This window comes from Barbus barbus (assembly GCF_936440315.1).
Source record: "Barbus barbus genome assembly, chromosome: 25".
NCBI classification, from domain to species: domain Eukaryota; kingdom Metazoa; phylum Chordata; class Actinopteri; order Cypriniformes; family Cyprinidae; genus Barbus; species Barbus barbus.
This window is the reverse complement of record NC_136753.1, coordinates 5,078,411-5,099,656: the sequence shown is the minus strand read 5'-3', so window position 1 is coordinate 5,099,656 and position 21,246 is coordinate 5,078,411. Positions and strand designations below refer to the sequence as shown.

The following is a 21,246-nucleotide window of genomic DNA, read 5'->3' as shown; positions in this document are numbered from 1 at the left end:
TCTTTTAGACAAGTATACAAAACATGGTCAAATCATTAAAACGGTTAAAACAGTTCTTTCAAAAACCAAGACCAACCTTGGTGAAGAGTCTCCACCACTGCCAGTGGCGTAGTTTCAGGTAGGCGGCACAGTTTCTCTGCAGGACTTTCAAAGCACTTAGCTGCTGCTGTTTCTTAGCAAAGGCTCTGAGAAACACAAGCAGTGCAACCAGAAACCATAAGCAGTTCACTGTCAAGGTCTCATAAGAATACATTTTATTTCTAAACTATAAACAGTAAGAGCTGCACATTACTGCTGCTCCTTTTAGACCAGATTTAGATCAGCCATCTGCATTTGGACTCACTTGCGAGCCAGATATCCTCGACAGACTGACTGAAAGTAGATGATGATATCGGTTATTTTCAGGTCTCTCTCCTCCTCCAGGTGTGCCAAAACTCCAGTGCGGAAGAAGATCTTACTCTGCCCAATCCGGTAGAGGTTTGCATCAAGCTCCAAGGCTCGGATCTACAGATCAGAATGTTAGATGATACTTAGTATTTATCAGATGCTGGTTTATCAATAATGGACATCAGTAAAAACATATGAAAAGAGAGAATGAACAATTACCTCATTAAAGTGCACCTTTAATTTTACATTTCTTTATATGAATTATTAAATTATATAAACAAATTTCAATATTATGATAAAGCTCTTTGGAGAGATGCATTAAGCTATAAGGTCTGATTTGAAAGTGACATTTGGATATACTACTTTTATTTATCAAAAGAAAGCTTAAATTTAGTGCAAATCTATCTGAAATTTATCAGTAAGTGATAAAAAAAAATGAATGTTTAAAACAATTACACTACCATTGGTATGTTTGGGTCAGTAAGATTTTTTATGCTCAACAAGACTGCTTTTATTTGATTGAAAAATACATTAAAACAGTAATATTGTGAAATATTATTACATTAACAATTATTTTCTATTTTATACTTTAAAATATAATTTATTCCAGCTTTATTTTTCAGTGTCACATGATTCTAATGGCTAATTTGGTGTGTAAGAATTTTTATATAATTATAATCAATGTTGAAAACAGTTGTGTTGATTAATTTTTATGGATATGGTGATTTTTTTCCCCCAGAACTTTGTTTTCAGGATTCTTTGATGAATAGATTTGAAAAAAGTAAAGAAATAGTTGCAAAAAAAGAGTCTTACATTTTTGATCATAATGAATTCTTCATGAACAAAAGCAAAATTTTGAACAGTAGTGTTTGTTTTTATGGAAAATGGTATTTTAACTATTATGATTGTGCAACCTCATTTGTTAGCCATCTTAAGAAATCTCACCATTCTCTCACAAGCCTGCTTGCCGTCCATAAAGCCTTTGGGGATCGCATTAGGAGTGAGGATCTCGTATCTGAGAGGACAACCGATATGAGCGTTTTATCACTGATAAAATACAATAATATTAATGCTACAGCATCTTAAGGCATACGGTGCTACTCTACTCTTTAATGAGATATCTGAAACACACCTCTGTCTGAACTCCTGGAAGACAATACGGTTAGGGAATCCCTGCCTGCAGATCCGGATCCCTTCTAGAACTCCATTACACCTCAGCTGATCTAGAACCAGATGAGGCTCCAGTTTACCAGCCTAGAAGAATGACAGAGAATGAAGAGGTGCATGACCACATTAAAGAAATTCTAGTCAAATATATATATTTTTTATTAAACTGAAGGACATATTTACTTACAACTGAAGGGATAAATGTCACTTACTCTTTTCTCATGATTGGGGATGATACAGCGGACGAAGTTGGGGTTGGTGTTTCTGAGTGTGGCCATGAGTTTTGTAAGGGACTCTTTATAGAGCTGACCCACAGTGCGGAACATGCCCTTCTTGGTCTTATATGTAGCCCCGAATGCAGTCTCATTCATCCCTGCCACCTGGTCCAAACCAACGATACGGTCCACTACCATGAAGAGTGAGAAAAAAGAAAGATACCAACCGATTATCTTGATCTTCAAAGTATTGACAGATAGAATAAAAAAAATAAGTGTGACAGCACAGCTAAATCATGTGAAGATGGAAGAGGGAAATCTACAACTAAAGCTCTAATTCAACAACACCAAGCAGAAGGTCAAAATACACTGTATTTTTGCATTTTTACAAAAACCATTTAATAATAATAATAATAATAAACTGCCCTTTGATTCCTTCAGGTCTTTAATCGTCATATCCCAAAAGAAAACAGAAAATAACTTTCAGAAAGTAGTACAGTGTATTTTGACTCAATGCCACGAGTTTAGACAGCCAATTCAAGAGCCAATGGCCCCTACTATGCCAGCAGGTGAAGGTCCAGTGCTAGGCAAATGGAGACATGAGACAGATGAAGAGTGCCAAGGATAAGACTACATCTATAAACAAGCACAAGCTGCAAAAGTAAGTAAATGGAAGGGTGAACCTCAAAACCTGTCAAGATCATGTCCAGGACATATTTCACCCCAATACCTTGCAGTTCATTGATTCAGATGTTAATTCAGCAACTGCTCTCATGGTTTCATCAGACAGACTTAAATCAGTACCATAAAAGTCACCTGCTTGTGAATCAGACTACACTGAATACACTGCAGAAATCTTTGTATGCAGACCGTATTGACAACTAATTAAATCTCATTTCTATTGGTGCAGCAAATTTCAATGGCAGTGTGTATTTAGCAGTGCAGTGAACATTGCTTTAAGATTATAAAAAGTACATTCCATTTATAAGAAAGTTAAAAATATATTAAGCTTAAATAATGGTCTATTAAAAGGCTTCATTTTAAGATGTTTCCACCAAGTACATTTTCCACTCCAATTCTTGTTACAGAATACAAAAAAGTGCATTATAAAGTATTGATACATTGTGTTGCAGTATGTTGATTTCAATAAAACCGTAGTTTGTGATTCTAAAACCGAAATGTGATTCTAACAAGAAAAAACAAAACTTCTCGTAACAAATTCAAAATAAAGCATTTGGATGCATTACAGCAATTCATACTGAGGGAAAATGTTGTTGTTGTTTTCTTTCTTTTGAGTGAAATATGACCCAGACATGTAAATCAAGTTCTCTCTCGGAGTAATGTTACTCAAGATGTCTCCTTTCAGCAACTGAATATAAAATCAATGTGAATAAATTAGACCCCAATCAGAAAAATTATATATTCACAAATTTGAGTCTGATAACAGTGTCATACAGCAAAACAAGTCAAACTTCAATCACTCAAAACAAGTAATCAAAAACTACATATTCATTTTGATTCATTGTGGGCTCGTAAAGTCTAACTACTGCGGCTATATGTATAATTCTAGGTCTTGCAGCATTCCTGTAAACGTCATTCTTAAGAACCGCTTCCAAGTAATGTTCTGTTCATAATGGGGCTCCTGACGTGACTTCCGTTACCTCCAAGGAGAATTTACTGAGCTGTCAGTGTTGACTGTCACAGGGCTGAGCGAGTCATTTGGATTCCAGTGAAACAAGACGTGTATTGTTCCATGTTCCCTGTCGGAGACACTACAGAATTCCTCCACCCCTCACCCAGACTCCATCTCCCTCACACGGCCTATCAAATCGCCGTCTGACACTTAAAACAAACAAGTTGTCTGACCGCCAGAAGCAAGGGCATAAGCACCGTACCACACACACCGCTCTGACTGCAGAAAACTAAGCTGTGTTTGAGGGAATCTCGTGAAAACCAGGTCAGGTCATATTTCACTGTGAAGTCTAAATTTAAAAAATAAATAATATTTAGCATTAAGTCCATTTTAGGACAATGTTTTTGGCAATTAAGCAAATTTTAACCTAAAATTGTCATAAAACTTATAATGCGTTCAGACACTTTTACTCATTACGGTTGAAGATTCTTATTACTGTACTATAGTAATTTTTTAGAATAACTTGTGATTTCCTGTAATGAAAATGATCTTAAAATAGCTCCATTTTAAATTTGCTTGTAGATAAGCATTTAAACAATTATTTTATAAAAAAAAAGAAACTACTAGATAGATTGATAGATAGATGGATAGAAACTTATTTTCTATAAGCAACGCATATTTCTATTTGACTTGGGGATGAAATATGACCAAGTTTTCGGAATCACCTATTCTTGTCAAAATGTCTTGACTGAAAAATGCTATAGGTGTGGACTTAATAATGATTTGACACTTTTACAGTTTTTAAACTAATAAATTACAGGGAAAATATTTAGCAAGTGTGTGAATCAAAATTGCTGAAAGGCACTCAAAGAACAAGCAAGGGCCCTAATCCTTATAGCCAGCGCACCCATAGAGTCACACAGAGACACTTTCAAATGTTTGTTATGCAGTGTCAGTACTCTGTATTATGTCACTATGCACATGCATTCATTTTTCATGCAATCTTCATTCATGGTCAGTTTGGGCTTCCTAATGAATCAGCCAAGTCACGCTTCCTTCCAGATGGATCCAGCTAACTCTAAAGTTAGCCAGCTAGAGGGACCAGGGCCCAGGTCTACAAGCCATGGGAGTGTTTGAAAGTACACAATGCGCTGGTAAGCAGAGACCTACAGCATCGTATACCTTCACCTGGCGATTCATGGAGACTAGAGACATCATAAAAAGACGCTCTTTGGATATTCTGAATCTCTATGGTCGAGAGACAGAGAAAGGGGGCAAAGGGGGGAGGGGGTGGGGCAAGAAAAAAAGCAAAATAAAAAAGTAGTAGTAGAACACAGCTAGCACATAAAAGACATAAATGGTAGTAAACACACTGGTTAGTGCTGTGCAACACAAGTGAGAATAAGCAAGTCTTCATTCCATTTGCACTAGTTTCTAATGTTTTTGGGAACGTGTACTTTCAATTGAACAAATTAAGATCCTGCTGATCGATCTTAGCACACACATTCTATTTTGTATTTACTTCTGAGTAATTATTTTGCCACAGTATTAATAATTTTATATAAAAAGTGTATTATGTTATTCATTATACAGTTATTTTGGCTGGAAGTCAATGCTGACATAAGACATACAATACATGATGCATCCCACTCTGTATTTTTGCATTATTTCATATTTCCTCACTGCTTTAATCTGTAATTAATGTAAAGCAGCCCTGCACAATTACAGTGCAAATAAATCTGTTGTGGTATCAACAGCATTGCAAAATGCCTTGTTGGATGCATTTTTATTCACACACACCACCCAGCCCAAAGTTTGACTCTTTGTAACTGAATTAATAGTTCCCCCCACGACGTTAAAATATTTGCATCAAGCCACTGAAATGCATGACAAGCTCTTTTTACAGGACAGACAAGACGTGAAACTGAAGACTGAAAACAACAGTCTCTTTCTTCACAGAGTGGGAGGGTAGAACCATAAAAACGACCCGTTTAACGTTTCATTTGTCAGGGAATCTGGAAGGCACTCGAGAAGAAAACAGCTTACCATCCTTCCACAGTTCAGCCACAAACTTATCCGTGGACTGGTGCAGGAGTGTGGCCACGTTGTCATTTAGAGGGTCCATGTTTTTCATCAACCACTCATCGGCCTTATAGTCAACCTGCAAAACGAGAGAAATAAACAGTACGATAACCTCAAGATGGGAAGAATGGAATTAAGCCAGGATTGGTTCAATCTGGATCGTTTAATTTAAGAGGTGCTGCAGTTCAGCGGTCGTTGGCTGTTCGCATAGTGTTATGTAACTACTGAAAGCGATAAAGTATAAATCAATGCACTATTTTTCTTTACATAAACAACAGGAAACAAAGCAAACTCAAATTTTCTGGCTTTTAACCCAAACATAGCTCAAAGGAAGAGAAATATAAAAAGTGCAGTGTCAAATTTCTATTGCAAACAGCTCACTGATCTGAAACAGATGTGGCCTATGGTTAGCACATACCACAGCTGGATGCTGCTACCCTTGAAAGACAGCAACGCAACATTTCACTGCAAGTCAGTATGACCTGACTAAATACAATTACATAAGGTTAGGTTACGATGCATTCCTTGTTTCTTTGAAACACTAACAACAGGCCTTCATTACAAAAACCATCACAGGACTGAAGTACAACAGTTGAAGCCAACAGCTATGTGTAGTGTCATTAATATGAATGCAGACGTACCCTGCCAGCATAGTGCATGATGCAGAAATCGGCTTTGTCCTTCAGCTGCCTTGGTTTCTGGAACTTGGTATGAGTGCCCTGCTCTTGCACCAGTTTGTCCACAAAGGTTTTATCAGTGGCTTTTGGAAACCAGCATTCCTCATCCAACAGAGCTAACACACCAGGAGGATTTGCCTAGGAATGGTACCATAAGACCGATCAAAACAACTTCTAGAAAAGCCAACAGAAAGCACTGAAAACATTCTTCGCTTCCACAGTAACTTCAAATCACATGAAATTTTGCAAATATTTGGGGGTAGAAAATAATTCTAGGAACCCAGAACAAAAATTCAAGGGCGGTGAGAGCTCACCGGTCTCTCGATGAGGTCAATGCAGGGCTGCAGGTCGAGGCCGAAGTCGATGAAGCTCCATTCAATGCCTTCGCGCTGGTACTCCTCCTGCTCCAGGATGAACATGGTGTGGTTGAACAGCTGCTGAAGCTTCTCGTTGGTGTAGTTGATGCAGAGCTGCTCAAATGAGTTCAGCTGCCAAAAGATGGGGAGAGCAATAAAATATCAAACTGTCTTTGTCCATAGCATTTTTAGTCCCAGAACATGCATAATAGATTCTTTAACCAACATCAGTATCTTCAATATCACTTAACTAAATACTGCAGATATGAGTGGGTATCCAATTACGCTATTTACTGTAAACCTTGTAATTTCATCCTAACTATACCATAATGATATTACTCAATTTAGCAGATGCATCTTATCCAAATCAAGACAGCAAGGACATCCTCCAGCACAACCTTTTTTTTGGACTCCGTTTTAATGGTATAATTAAATTTTAGTACTCATAAAGTCCAAAATTCAGTTTTCTTCTTTAGATTCTGATTTAATGGTTTAATTACATTTTATTAATCAAAAAGCATGTCTAAACAATTGATTTCATAAAACTTTATCAATTTAATAATTTATTGCAATAACACACGATTTTGTTTTAAATAATAAAGCCTAGAAAATATTTTAAAATCCTGGGTTGTCCGTTTTATTTTTCTGGATTCATAATTTAATACAAATTTGAGCATCAAAAATGCTGGTAATCAAAGAAATATTAACAATTCAATTCATCTAGAAAAATGCAATCAAATTAAAATTTAACAATTACTTTTATTTTTGGCAAACCGTGATCACAGAGGTTTACTACTAAAACATGAAAGAGGAACTGTAGTAATAAAATTGGAACAAAACTTAATTTTGAATTACTACTTTGAGAATTACATTCTGTGGCACAATAGTAATATATTTGTCACAAATCAAGAACTCAATTCAGAAATTCTGTTGTTTTGTACAATCACTGTTTTTAATCAGTGATGAAACCCACAAATACTGTGGTATGCTTAATTTACGTTAAGCTAAATCAAATTTGTCCAAACAACATCTTTCTATATAACAAAAATTACAGTTTTTTCAAGTTCTTGCATTGCCTGCATTTTTAGAAAACCTTATATCATATGACCTCTGATTTGTTGCAGTATAGTGATTAATATCTATGATTTAGTGTAAGAGACAGCTGAGCTAAGGAAGCCGCACCTGGAATATCTCGAAGCCAGCAATGTCCAGGATGCCAATGAAGGAAGCTCCCTGGCGCTTGGTCCTGTCCAGAGCTTTATTAATGCGGTGAACAAGCCAGCGGAACAACCTTTCGTATGTGGCCTTGGCCAGGGCTTCCACTGCAAAGTCGGCCTGGTCAGAGGAACAGAGAGACAGGATCAGGCAAAAGTGACAAACCTCCCATTTACAAAAATAATATAGAATCACTCTATTGTAACAGACACAAAAGTAGGGTTGGGTATCGAGAACCGGTTTCATTTTAGAACCACTTCCACTTTTTCAAAAAATCAGGAGAGTCAATAGGACACATGCTTCTTTTTTATTGGAATCCATAAGCAGAATATGTATTACTAAAATTCAAATAACCAACCCTAAAAATGGCAAGCAAAACCTGAAATGACCCAGATTTCCCAAACACTAGAATGTGTTCACTCGTCAAAATTTGTTCAGTTATGATGATATTTTAATGACAGGAGACTAGCAGCCTATTGTTGTAAAAGGACAGAGGTGAAAAGGAACTGTGAATTGAACAAAAGTACAGCAATGGTCTACAATCAGTCCTGACAAGATTCAAGAGGTAAAACACTAAAAAAAACACTGCTTCATAGCTGAAAGGGTGGGTGATTTGACAGATATACAGTGGAAAACTTAATAGCTCATTACCTGTTCTTTAGTTTGGGCTTTTTGTACATAGTCTCTGCCCACTTTGATTCTTGGAGACAGGATGGCACGTGTGAACTCCATGACATTCATGCCAAGCAGGTGGCAAAGCTTTTGAGCAGCTGAAAAACAGAAAACACTCACTTGTTCACAAAATGGTCCTCTAATGCAAGCTGACCAAAAATGGTGACATTCTTTTTCAAATTTATAGGATTTTAGAAGTATCCCTTATGCACTTAAATGGTGGTGAAAGAAGTTATTATGGGACATTTTTGCTCATGAATATAAGAGGTATTTCAAATAAGTCAGGTAGTTATTGCAATTTACTGACTTTTAAACCCCTACAACCCATTTAGCAGCCAAACAAACCCCAAGAGTTCCCCCTCAGGACCACCAGCATGACTATAACTTTCCAGCTTCAAGTCTTAAATGACTTGGAGGCTTGAACAGATGAAAGTTTCAATATACCATGAACGGTGATGATAAAAACGAATGAATCAAAATGCCAGTGGAGTAAGTTTGTTGGAATGCATCATGATGGTAAAACGGTCACTTTTGGGGCTCTTACGTAAACACGTTTGATTTAACGCAACTTAGCACAACTATTCCGGTATTTTCTTTTAATATGAAACGTATCCAAAAACCATTCAAACTGTCATCATGGGAGCCCAAGAGAAGTCCAACGGGTAATTTGTCAAAACAGAGCAGTGGAGAACTGCACAAAAACATCTGGCGCAGAGGTTAGATTGGAGAGTAGTGTGGATACCGAACACACTTTAATGCTAATGCACAGCCAAAAGATTTGCGGAGTTAAGTACTTCACATAATACATTCGATTTCCATTACTGAAAAGAATAAATGTTATTTCTGTGCTAAAATAAGCCATTATGCATTTCTGAAACTTAAAATAGATGAGTACCTGTATTTTCTGGCATAGAGGCCTGGTCGGTGTTTCTCTCCTTCTTGAACACAATATTGCCAAACTGCAGGACGGCTGATACCACCTTGAGCATCGCTGCAGTGACCAAGAAAAAACAGGACAAGAGCGTCAACAGTATGTGGGTAGTTGACATGAAATATTTGTGGAAGGTTGATGTCCTGCATGCTTACACTATTTAAAACTATTTTATCCAGAATTTCGTTGATTGTTGTTATTAGGGATGTCAAACAGTTACATTTAAATCAAGATTATTCCTTTTTTTTTCTTCATATTCATCATTTTCAGTTTCATTTGAGGGGTTCAAATATTGCAGTGGATGAGGTCTATATGATGAAACTGGACAGATAGATTTATGCAGGGGTTTTAGTGAAGGCAAAAAAGGTGTGCAATACCCGTTTATGATGATTTACTAGTACGCATTTATAAAACAGCAGTAAATATACTATGTAGTAGAAGTAGGTTTGTTTCATGTATTCTTACATAAGATTTCATCATGGGAGAAGCTCATAATATGCATGGCTTCCATGGTCTCTTGGAAATTGTCCTTGTCCTGTTGGCCAGGAATGGGAATGTTACCGTTGGAGAGGAAGCGGTAGTTATTGAAGCCCTCCAGGAGTAGATCAGCTGCCAGAAGAACAAGAGCATTAACACAGCTGCAATCTTCTCTAGACAACAGACTGCATTCATAATCAGTCTGATTCCTTCACATATTGAGAATATCCAAAGCCTGCTTCATTACATCCATGTTGACCTTGCACTTAGAATGAAGTCTCCCAATCTCATTGCTAAAAACTGACTAAAAACTTAGCCATGTAAAAAGAAATACTCACATTTGAGATGTTCTCCAGCACCAGCCAACAGCTGGTAGAAGACATGGAAGGTGCGTTCATCTTTGGCTTGGCGAATAGCCCTGGACTTTTCAAGAAGATCTTTAGACTAAGTTAAGGGCAAGTAAAGTCCAAAAGTTTTACAGCTCATTTTTCAGTCTACGTCAAATCAAAGCACTTGTAGCACAAAGCAAATTGTAGCACTTTAAGTGTAATAAAACTAATATACAAAGATTAGAATTTGTTTGATTTGATTTTTATTTGTAAAATACTAAATAATACTTTTAATAATATCCTTACTTCTGCTGAAAAATAAAGACACACACAGAAATTCACCCATTTCAGGCATTTGATCTTGCAGCTATTTGCAGCATTGCTCAAATGTAATGGAATGGTTATCAGATCAGGATACAGGTTTCAATGTTGGCCCCCACAATGTAACCGGTTACATCAAAGTTGATGCGGATGAACTTGCCCTGTGGAAAGACAAATATTTAAGATATGTATTTTTTTCCATGACGTGTTTTTACTGGTCATGCTTTATAAACCATACCGCTGCATCATAGCGATCATTATATATGGGCCTAATCAACTTTTCTAAGAATCCATTTGAGCAGGTGATCATCTACACTATTTGGACAGAGGGGCTTATGCATGCATGATATGCAGCACATGTTTAAAAAGCTCTACCTGAAAATAATCTGTACTCAAATATGCATAAAAGGCTAATAGACATGCTTATTTGCAGCAAATGCCCAAAAAAAAAAAAAATTACCTAAAAGGAAGGCCTGAAGAATCAAATTCCTCTGTGGCTTTTGACTTGATTGTATGCTTAAAAGCTTTCTGCTGACTTTGACGCATGCCAGCGAAAACTCAATCAGCTGACAAGAAGAGCCGATGCAAGACATATGGCTAGTTCTTCAGATCGCTGAACGTGGATTTTAGTGAGTGTGTACCTAAATGGCCCTTTCCAGATGCTACATGCATAACATAATAAATGTCATTGTAAAGTAATAAATAAATAAACAATCAGTAAACATAACTGTCACTGCCAAAATGTAACAAGAATGTAATAAAACGCTATGGGTCATGAAACACTACACTACATTTTCTGAGAGGTTTTTATGTTGCACCATCATAGAAGACAGTGTTACCATGCTTTATTTTTAATTGAAGGAATAAAATGGTCATTTTTGTGTGTGTGTGGGGAGGGGTATTTTTGTAATCCTTTTTCTTTTTTTAAATCTGAATTATTCACTTACAGTAAGTGAGAGAAACGCTCATTACATATGATCTTACATAACCATGTTCACTATTATGAATATATGTTCACTATAGTTCCATGTAATAGTGAATTGCAGCGTGAATTTGTGGGAAGCGTTGATGATTTTAACTCAATGAAATCGAAATCAAACTGAATACAAAGATGCTGTTTTGTCTGTCCACACCCACTTTTGTGGTGAGAACTAACCAGTGCTGAAACAGGGTTACAGCAGGAAAAACGGAGGTGGAATTATCACATAAGGCTTAATAGACCAACTTACAAAGCGTGAAGAGTTGTCATTTTTCACTGTCTTGGCATTCCCAAAGGATTCCAGAATAGGGTTTGCCTGCAGAAGTTGACGCTCTAACTCCCCCTGTAATGCAAAAGTCACTGGTTAGAAACATTAAATACATGATTAAATGAAGTTTCATACAAGAACAGATACAAAATGAACTTTAAAGTTCAAAAGTAGTGTATAACTAAAAAGCAATAAAAAAAATGTTTGTGAAACCTTGAAAAGAAACCCAGTGAAAATGTTCTATTTAACACCAATAAACAGAGTGAAAGCAAAGAGAAACATTTCCAATTTTACAAACTTGCAAATTTGAGCATGCTGCAGATCACCTGGAGCTAGTTTGTATCATTAGTAAGGTCTTTATTAACATCCCCTTTTTAATTCGCATACGTTTTAGAGTGGGATGACTGACTCCAAAGTTCCATATCATCAAAAATACCATTTATTTACTGTATTCTTCACAGTATTTTGTTGAGATGGTGTGGCTAATAATGATCTGTCTGCTTCCATAGCAAAGCCATTTCTCTTCATTTGACCCTCAAACCAGAAGCAGATCATCTGGATGGAGTAAAAATACACTACCCTACAAACCTAATTAAAGCCTGGGTAGCCATGAGAGGCTTTTTGTGCAAATTCTCACTGGCTGCCTGAAATACAGGCATTGGTGGGTTGGAGAGGAAACTCCTCAAATTAGCAACGACAGACGCCCAAAGCCCCACTGTGCCACATCACAGAGTTAGCCTGCATCACAGCCCCCCCAGCAACAAAACTGGGACATCCACCCCCCTTACATCCTCTAGTCACCCTAAGTGTTGCCCACGTCCACCTGATAGGAAGTTTAGACAGGTGTCCCATTGTTCTTGCTGCTGTCATTAGACAGGAACACATCACAGCATAAGAGAGAATGGCCACTGTGAATTTACACCCTGTTCCCATTACGTCACCCAAACGATGGCAAAATAGTGGATACAGGTCCAGGGGATTTTGTGGTTTAAAGTTTTAAAATTTCCATGCTTATGGAAATGTAATATTATAAAAAGCTTAAATAGACTGCAAGATGTTTATATAAGTAGACCGCAAGATGTTTAACTGTTGAATAGTTGCTGAATTGTTTAAACATATCTGGGTGTATCTGAGAGAGACAGACAAAAAAGTCAGAACAATGCAATGAACTTTTAAGAAGCATTAGTGATGAAGCGTTATAAGAAGAATAACAGGTTTCACTCTCATCTAAACAGGAGATAAATTAACCATTGAAGTGGTATGACAAAATTGCATAAGCAAATGAAGATCTGATAAGATTAAGTCAAAAAGGTACTTTCATCATTACAGAAAGTATGCAAAGAACTACTGGCATTTGAGCTGCACTTTGTAGCAGAGCTCTTTGTAAATGGACATTCCAGAACTTTCCAACTGCATGGATGGAGCAGAGTAGCGTGTGATCTGGCAAATGGGAATTCAGCACTGCGACCATTGCACCATCATGCAGTACTTTTAAAGTGTAACGTTTTACAGACATATACTTTTGGGGGTAATGTCAAGTAATTTACAATAAATTGGATCCACAGAGAACAGAAAAGAATAATTAAGAAAGCAGATGTTATACGGCAGGATGAGAAGTCGTTGAGGGTAAAATGAACAGAAATGACAGTTTCTGCCCAAAGAAGCAGCATGAGAAAAGAAAGGAAATGGGGAAAAAACAAGGGACTACAAGCTACTCACATAAAACAGGATTCCGTTCTGTAATCAAATCATTATCATGGAAACAAAGGTGTTAATGTCACAGAGGGAAATACTTAAACACACGACAGACAAAACACACAAGCAAGGGGTGATTTAAGAGCTGAACAAAATGTGCTGTGAATATATGTATATGTGAATAGATACTTTCTCAGTTTGTGAATGTTGCTGGTCTAAATAATAGAACTGACCTTTATGTGTGGTGCTAAAAACACTCAATATAATTAGTTTTTTTTTTTCTTTAGACATCAGCTCAGGATCTTTACATCCATACAACAAAGTTAAATATGAAAATGACTTTAAAATGTCAGATTTTCACATCATGCAAATATATCTCTATGCCCCCAGCTATCCTGACAAGTCAACAAGGTCTTTCTCTAACACTAAAGATCGACAGAGTGCACACATTCAAAACCATTTAGCAAATGTGACAAAATATGTACAAATAATTCAAATGTAAACCCTTAAAGAAATGTGTTTACTTATTTCAAAAAATATCCCAGATTGCTGAAAATGTCCCCTTGGATTGGCTACATTCCATTGGTGTTTATACAGCAGGTTAGTTTTGCATGCACAAGCAGAGCAGGTATAAAAAGCTTAAAGGGACCTTACCTGGAGTTTGACTGCTTTAGGAGATTCTGGCTGTTTGTATATAAAAAACAAATGTAATATGTTAGAAGGCATCAGGGCCACATTCTCCAAGTGTCTTAGACCCTGGGACAGTTTTAAACCTTTAGCATGTTGCATAAATTTGGCCATGCGAATACATTAAGACCACTAACCACAGCATGTAAAACACTTTAGCATGCTTGCATATATATTTGAAGGTAATGCATGTTATCACAAATTAAGAGACCATAAAACTGCAAAAGGATGGCAAACTACAGGCCAGCACTACAACCACTAAGATGTTTTCTCAATGTAGGCCCACAAGTAATACTTATACACACAGTCAAGAGTCAGCAGTTATTACTACATGATCAACTAGACAACAATATCAGTACATTAGAATCTACACAAAACACTATCAATGACATACAACAGGGGTGCAAACTCGTCAGGTGTGAAAAAGGTGACAAACTAAACTTGTTTCCAGTCCAAATATCTAATAATTCTTAAAATCAAATCTTTTTTTTTTTTTTTTTTTTTAGAAAAAAAAAATAGTCAAAATCTTGTTTTCGGTTTGAAATAAGATTATTTTGCTTACCCCATTGGCAGATTATTTTGCTCGTTTTAAGGAAAAACTCACTTAATTTTGACTTTTTCTGAAAACAAGTCAATTTTTACTTGTCTAGAAAATGCTTCTTGATTTAAGAATTTTTAGATATTTGGACTAGAAACAAGACAAACTCGCCATTTTTTGCAGTGCACCATTTAAGAATAAACACCTTTATATGATTAAAAGACATTTGAGCGACAACTATGGTCTACAATCAACAAGAATTGTTGTTAAGATGTTACATGAATTTAGTCAGGGGAAATAAACCACTGTAGCACTCAAATGTTTGAAGCAGCCGACGGGCTAAACGCGAGGCGTTTCTCCATCTTGAAAGAGGCTGTTACAGGCTGACACCGCTCAAGTCGGGGAGTGCTAAGACATAGCTAGGAGTGATACTAATATTACTATATATTAAAATGTATGCTTTACTTGTAAGTCAAACCGTTCTCAAATCGACTTCTAATATAGTGATAATGTAACTTACAATCTTCATATCAATCGCAACAGCAGCCTCACACGTTTAAACTGGAACACCATAATTTACAGCAGATACAAATGCATTCCTTCCTGCTCTACAGCGAACTTAATTTAGATAGCTACAAACAGGCTAATCTAACCACCAACATAGTCCAATTACTTCAAAAATAAATTGCTTATCGTTAGCTTGTTCCTTCACGTTTTATGTGGCCTCTGGAAATATGGACAGTTGCCTGCAGCGTCTAAAAGTTAGGCTTCAGGAGTGAGATTGGTTGGATGAGGGAAAGAACATTAAGGTAAGCCAATCAGAGGCAGAGTAGGGCGGGTCCATTCCTTTGCCGACAGGGGGAAAAAACGCTACAGGTGACGTGACACACATGACTCGTAGATAGACTCATAGAATGGCTTATTTCAAGGTGAAAACGGTGAATTTCGCCAAAAGATGACAAGTTTGCACCCCTGATACATGTGCATGTTATCCACTGATGTGTGTTAATTCGGTTAAAATTCCTCTTCCAGCAAAAGCACCCTGATATCATTGTAACTAGACAAATAGATTACATGTGAGACATTACAAATTAAAGAGTACATTATGAGAGCTTCAACTGTAAATGCAGTACAGATAAGTTATAAAAACTGACTATTTGTCTAACAACCTGACTATTTGTAAATTCCTCTCAAAAAAGTCAAGATGCTTAAAAGCAGCCGTACTAGAGCAATAGATGATTAGACAGATGTCTTTGCCCATTGCAATCACACTCTTTTTTTTTTTTAAAGATGGTATTCAATGGTCTACCTTCTAAAAGGGCTTCTAGAGACGTCTCTGCCTAAACATGAAGATGAACCCTAATTACATAAAGTTCTTAAAGCCGATTAGCAACCTAGTGTAATAATCGATAGAAAATATGTAGTTTAGCATATGATTCTAAATTGACTAGTTTTTAACCTGCAAGCCTCATTATCCTATCCTGCTCAGTACTGCCCCCTACTGAGGTGTGACAGTTTCCCAAAATATGCCAACATATCCCTCTCTCCACACCTATATTATTGGTGAAATTCAACAAGAATGTCAAGATGAATGATTCAGCGAGTGGCCGAGAGAAATGGAACTCACTGGAATGTTATGGTCCTTCTTTCCTTTGTGAGACGATGCAACGTGAGCCAGGTACTGGATGACTTTTTTGGTATTTTCTGTCTTTCCAGCACCTGATTCCCCTCTGCAAGAGAAAAATCCAATCAAAAGCAAACATAAAATATCATTAGAATAATAAGATACCCAAATAAAATAAAACACAACAGATTGGGTAGATATTTAAGCACATTTGTATTCCACAAGCTAAATTAAGCATCAGGCTGCATCCTGCATCACAGGTCTGCTAGCTCTGCTGTTTGTTTTTACAGCTGCAGCTCCTTTCAGGAGCTAGGACTCTGATTGAGGAGGATTTGGTCTATAGTGTTTGAGCATTACACAATGAGCTTTATTAAGTGGCCTAAACATTATGCATGTCTGTAATATTATAAAAGATTTTTAATGACTTTTTAGAACACAACGATATGAATGCAAGAAATACGGTTCTTCACAGGTCAGATTCAAAAATTCTTCTCCTCAATCTGCCCATAAATGGAAAAAATCTTTAGAAAGGCAGCCAAAGTTTTTCCACAAAGGCCTGTGAAGTCATTCACTTAACATTGGGTTTAATCAATAAAATATAATAGCAAAATGTAATGCAAATGGGTGAACCACACAAAAACCTATATACTATGTGTGCATGCATGTATGCGTATAATATATATATATATATATATATATATATATATATATATATATATATATATATATATATATATATATATATATATATATATATATATATATATATATATATATATATATATATATATATATATATATATACACACACATATATATACACACACTGAAAGTGTACATCACTGAAAAATCACCCTGATCATTGTTACTTATGTATCTAAGATAAAACACTTAACTTATGAAGAGTATTTTATGAGAACCTCAAATGCACATACACAATACAGGTATGCTATAACAAAATGAACTGTAAAGCACTATATACATTGACATTACAAACAGCTCGTGATAAAACTCTATCGTTAAGACCCTTAAAAGAACCCCAGCTACAGCAATAGACGATTAGACTAACATCTTTGCCAAATGCATTGCATCCCACTGTTTAAGAGTTTAAGATGTCATGGAAAAAGCCTATCTTCTAAAAGCATCTCTTAAAACTCCTGCATTTTACTCCATTCTGAAAAACATATCCTCAATGTTGCTAAAAACTAGCAAGACGTATTAGTTGGAATCTACTAGAAGATTCTGTAAAACAAAGGCTTTCATGCTCCAAAAAGGATAATAAAAAGCATAATAAAAGTAGTCTGTATGATTGTACATGTCTTCATTCATTTATAAGCTGTTAAGTGCGAGATTCCTTAACCCTGCATTCAAGCTACATAGACATGTGTCTTCTTAGTGGGTGTGTAGAATGGCATGTGCTGCAGTGGTATCGACAGGTCAGAAGGGGTCGACTTTGAGAGAGGATGTTAAAACCCACTCTCATAACCTCTTACATTGCCACAAAGACATGAGAGAGGCTGTTTACTCATTTACAATGCGCAAAAGACAATAATTCAGGCTTAATGCATCAAAAGCTCAAATTTCTATGGATGAATTCTTATAGGCTGACTAGAAATATTTGCCGTGGGTCTGACTCACACTGTGAATGCTCTACATGCCGAACAGCTGCTGATATATAATACCACAATGATACATGACTCATGTTTTCAGGCATAGCTGTACATGCATGATTCCAAAAAAGCCCATTCCTGTGCAGCACTGGGGACGTGAGATCACTTCCATCAGCCCCGACTGATTGATGTAACCAGTAACTGCTGAATAGAGATGACCTAATGGTTACTCACGTGCAAAGAATTGATTGGTCCTCACGATCTGCAAAAAAGGAGACAGAGAAAGAAAAAAAAAAAAATGGGTCAGCCTTTTCAGTTCAGTTCACCTGAGCCTTTAATTCAAATCAATCCACTTTGACATTTAAAAGAACCTAAAACAGCAAAAGACAAACATTTCACCACAAAGTGATTTAATCAAATACAAACATACTGATGCAATCTTGCAAAAGAAACTAAAAACCTATTTTATGGTTTATTCCTAACCAATTATTATTACAATATGCTGTCATATTTGTATATACACTCAACACTGCACATTATGACTATTCAGTCTTTTCAACAGACGGAAAGTTTTCGTGAAAGAAAACATAGCAGAGAGAAAGATGGCTCAAAATAAAATGAAAATGAGTGCCAACTGAAAATGCAAGCCAGAAAACATCTGCAAAACTCGTTATGTCACATCTCGTCTATATTCAAAGTAGGTTTCCCACTCATCTGTAAATCTCACTTCATAAACAGGTTGGTCTTCCACAAAACGGAATGATTTCACAACTTTGAAAGTGAAGGTTTTAAGAAAATTCAAAAGCAAGCAAAACCGTTTCACAGTGATAGAGGAAGAAAGGAGGCATCATGTGACCGCTTATTTGAGGATGGTTTTTAAAAGAAGGCTTTTAACAGCACGTATCATATTTCTTATATGATACAGATTGCCATTTTACTGATTTTGATGTTTTATCTTCAATGTGACCAAAACTTTCTCCCAACTTATGCATTTAATTCCCCAGGTACAAACTCAGGTAGGCTATATGCCAGAGATATTTACATGAACATTATGCTATGCACGAGAAAACCTCTGACATGCTTTAAGTACACTGATTTCTGTAACATCAGCTCACTTTAATCAAACACTGATGCATATGGACTGTAGGTAACTGGGTGTGAGTATTGAGAGACTATGGCCAATACGGACCACAGTGTCAGGACACACTAGGCTCAGGTCATGCCTAGAGAAAGAACAATCTGAATGGAAAAATAAACAGATTTAATGTCCTACTTAATGTCCTGCAGCCTCCTCCTCATACAGGACATCTGATAAGCTCAAAATAAACGACTTCCTCCACATTGTACAGCAGTTACAAAACCACATAACACAGTACTCGTCAAGCTTTTTGAACGTCACACTGGAGTATGTATTCATCTGTATTACAGCTGAACTCTCTGCATCCTCTTCCAAAGGCTTGTGATTCACTTGAATACATTTTATGTAAACCAGGGACGAACGAACTCACACCCACCCTGGGAGCTCTTCCAAGTGATCATTTGGGTGGTTACTCAATTCCTGAATCTGGAACTGCAGAATGTTGCTAATGATGTAGATAAATAACTTCATGTCACTGTTAAACTGTTGCTCTTGCAGTATCAGATAGCTGCTGAGAAAAGGCCCTCCTTGAAATGCCAGGCATCTGTGTGTGTCTGGTGGAACCAAGAAGCACTAGATAAGATAAACCTGGCCGACCCAACCCAAAAATGGTGGCCACAGACAACCTCTTTTCAGGAGCTAGTCGCTGCTTTAAAATGTTCGTGCAGACTTTTTCTTCAAGTGTGACATTTTGGCATGTAACAAATTCAGCACTGTTTGTTCTACACTTGATCTACTTAAAAATCAAGATTTATATGACTATTTCTTCTTGTACCTACAGTGTGAAAAGGCATATTCACACAGCGCAAAATTCAACGATTTTTCAACGCTTTGTTGGCTTTGTTGCATGTCTCTGTGTGAAGAGATTGCAGGAAATCGATACAAGATCTTTGTTAAGATAAAATAGTCAGAATTATGATAGTTTTATACAATTTAGCATCCTCAGAGGACTTGTGGAGAAGATTCATCAAGCTCCTAAAAAGTAGTGAGGTAGTTTAAAATGCCACAACCAATTTGCTTCCTTTTAGGCAAGGAAAGGAGTCTGTCCTGCAGTGCTCTAATGAGAGACAGGGGTATCAGACTAAGTTCACCTATAGGAACAGAGGATGCCTGAAGATAAAATAGTGCTGACTGCTTTCCTGTTCTGGCAGCAGGAGGTCAGGGCTGTCTGGGATGAAGAGGATCTACAGCTGGGCACATCCTCAGTATGGGGTTTCCTCCACCTGGACTCACTAAAAGTCTAACACTCGAGAACCTGCCCTCATAACAAGAGGGCAAACGTGTAACAGAATATGGGAAAGAATGATAATGCCATAAAAGGAAGTATGTAGCAACTGTTAGAACATCTTTTGTTTAAAAGCGAGATAGCAGAAAACACAAGGACTCAATAACTCAATATGTCCTCATGCAAGAATCAACAGGAACAGAATGTTGGATTGATGTCGTCATAAGCAGAGCTATGAAACATGCCATGTTCAAAGACAAAGTTTTAGATAAAAGGTTCAGGGCTCAGGTTACGAGAACTGGAAGCAGTTCCAGGGTGGAGACGCTTCCTTTTGTGTGGCGTACATCAACCTCTGTGAACATTCATGACACTATCTGTCTCGGATACAGAGACACAGATATGGCAGCCAAGGATTCTGAAGAATGGCCTCTCCTATCAGCACAGCTGCAGAAAAGGGAAGCATATAATCAAGTGAAGAGAGGGCTCTTGACTTCTTTTCACTGCATCCTTTGTCAAGGCCTTAGCAACTCTTCTCTGAATAACGAACAGCTGATTACAGAGATTCCAGCATAATTCAGACACAGCCATAAGAATGTGTGGAAATAATTAAAAATGAAACAGAGCTCCTAAACAGGTGTTCAAAGATAACTAATAACCCGTTATCTTTGTAATATGACAAGGCTTGGTCAGCAGATCATTTAATTTAATTTGTTCATTGATTAGTTCCAAACCTGCTCTGGCAGGCCATGATTCCAGTGTAATTAAATGTTCTTGAAACAAATTCTTAAAAAAAAAAAAAAAAAGTATGTGACAGCAAACATAAGAAAAGAGACAAACTTGAGTATAGATCTCTCTAAACTTCATAAGCCATGAACAGCACACTTGTATGACATTTATTTTAGAAATTATCAATTTTATATTTTATGAAAGGGCAACAGCCTGGAACCACAAAAATATATATATATAATTTTTTTTTTTTCATACATATCCAGACATAAATGACTAAAAATCTAATTCCAT

The 21,246-nt window shown here is 36.8% G+C and overlaps 1 protein-coding gene across 2 annotated transcripts in view; it reads right to left on the bottom strand.

Annotated features, from left to right (window-relative positions):
- The window catches only part of LOC306845030 (myosin-10), a 56,495-nt gene that overhangs the window by 14,308 nt on the left and 20,941 nt on the right, over positions 1-21,246 (bottom strand). The window contains exons 4-22 of one of the 2 annotated variants that reach the window (XM_079377538.1): positions 18,098-18,125; positions 16,257-16,359; positions 14,059-14,088; positions 13,429-13,446; positions 11,692-11,784; positions 10,560-10,623; positions 10,151-10,249; positions 9,801-9,944; positions 9,300-9,395; positions 8,384-8,502; positions 7,700-7,852; positions 6,476-6,649; positions 6,126-6,299; positions 5,449-5,563; positions 1,767-1,960; positions 1,520-1,641; positions 1,333-1,402; positions 344-504; positions 77-185 (exon numbers count right to left, since the gene is read on the bottom strand). In XM_079377538.1, the coding sequence (XP_079233664.1) occupies positions 77-185; positions 344-504; positions 1,333-1,402; positions 1,520-1,641; positions 1,767-1,960; positions 5,449-5,563; positions 6,126-6,299; positions 6,476-6,649; positions 7,700-7,852; positions 8,384-8,502; positions 9,300-9,395; positions 9,801-9,944; positions 10,151-10,249; positions 10,560-10,623; positions 11,692-11,784; positions 13,429-13,446; positions 14,059-14,088; positions 16,257-16,359; positions 18,098-18,125 (2,066 nt within the window). The remainder of the gene's footprint in view (positions 1-76; positions 186-343; positions 505-1,332; positions 1,403-1,519; positions 1,642-1,766; positions 1,961-5,448; positions 5,564-6,125; positions 6,300-6,475; positions 6,650-7,699; positions 7,853-8,383; positions 8,503-9,299; positions 9,396-9,800; positions 9,945-10,150; positions 10,250-10,559; positions 10,624-11,691; positions 11,785-13,428; positions 13,447-14,058; positions 14,089-16,256; positions 16,360-18,097; positions 18,126-21,246) is intronic. The other variant, XM_079377539.1, reaches the window with a different exon arrangement.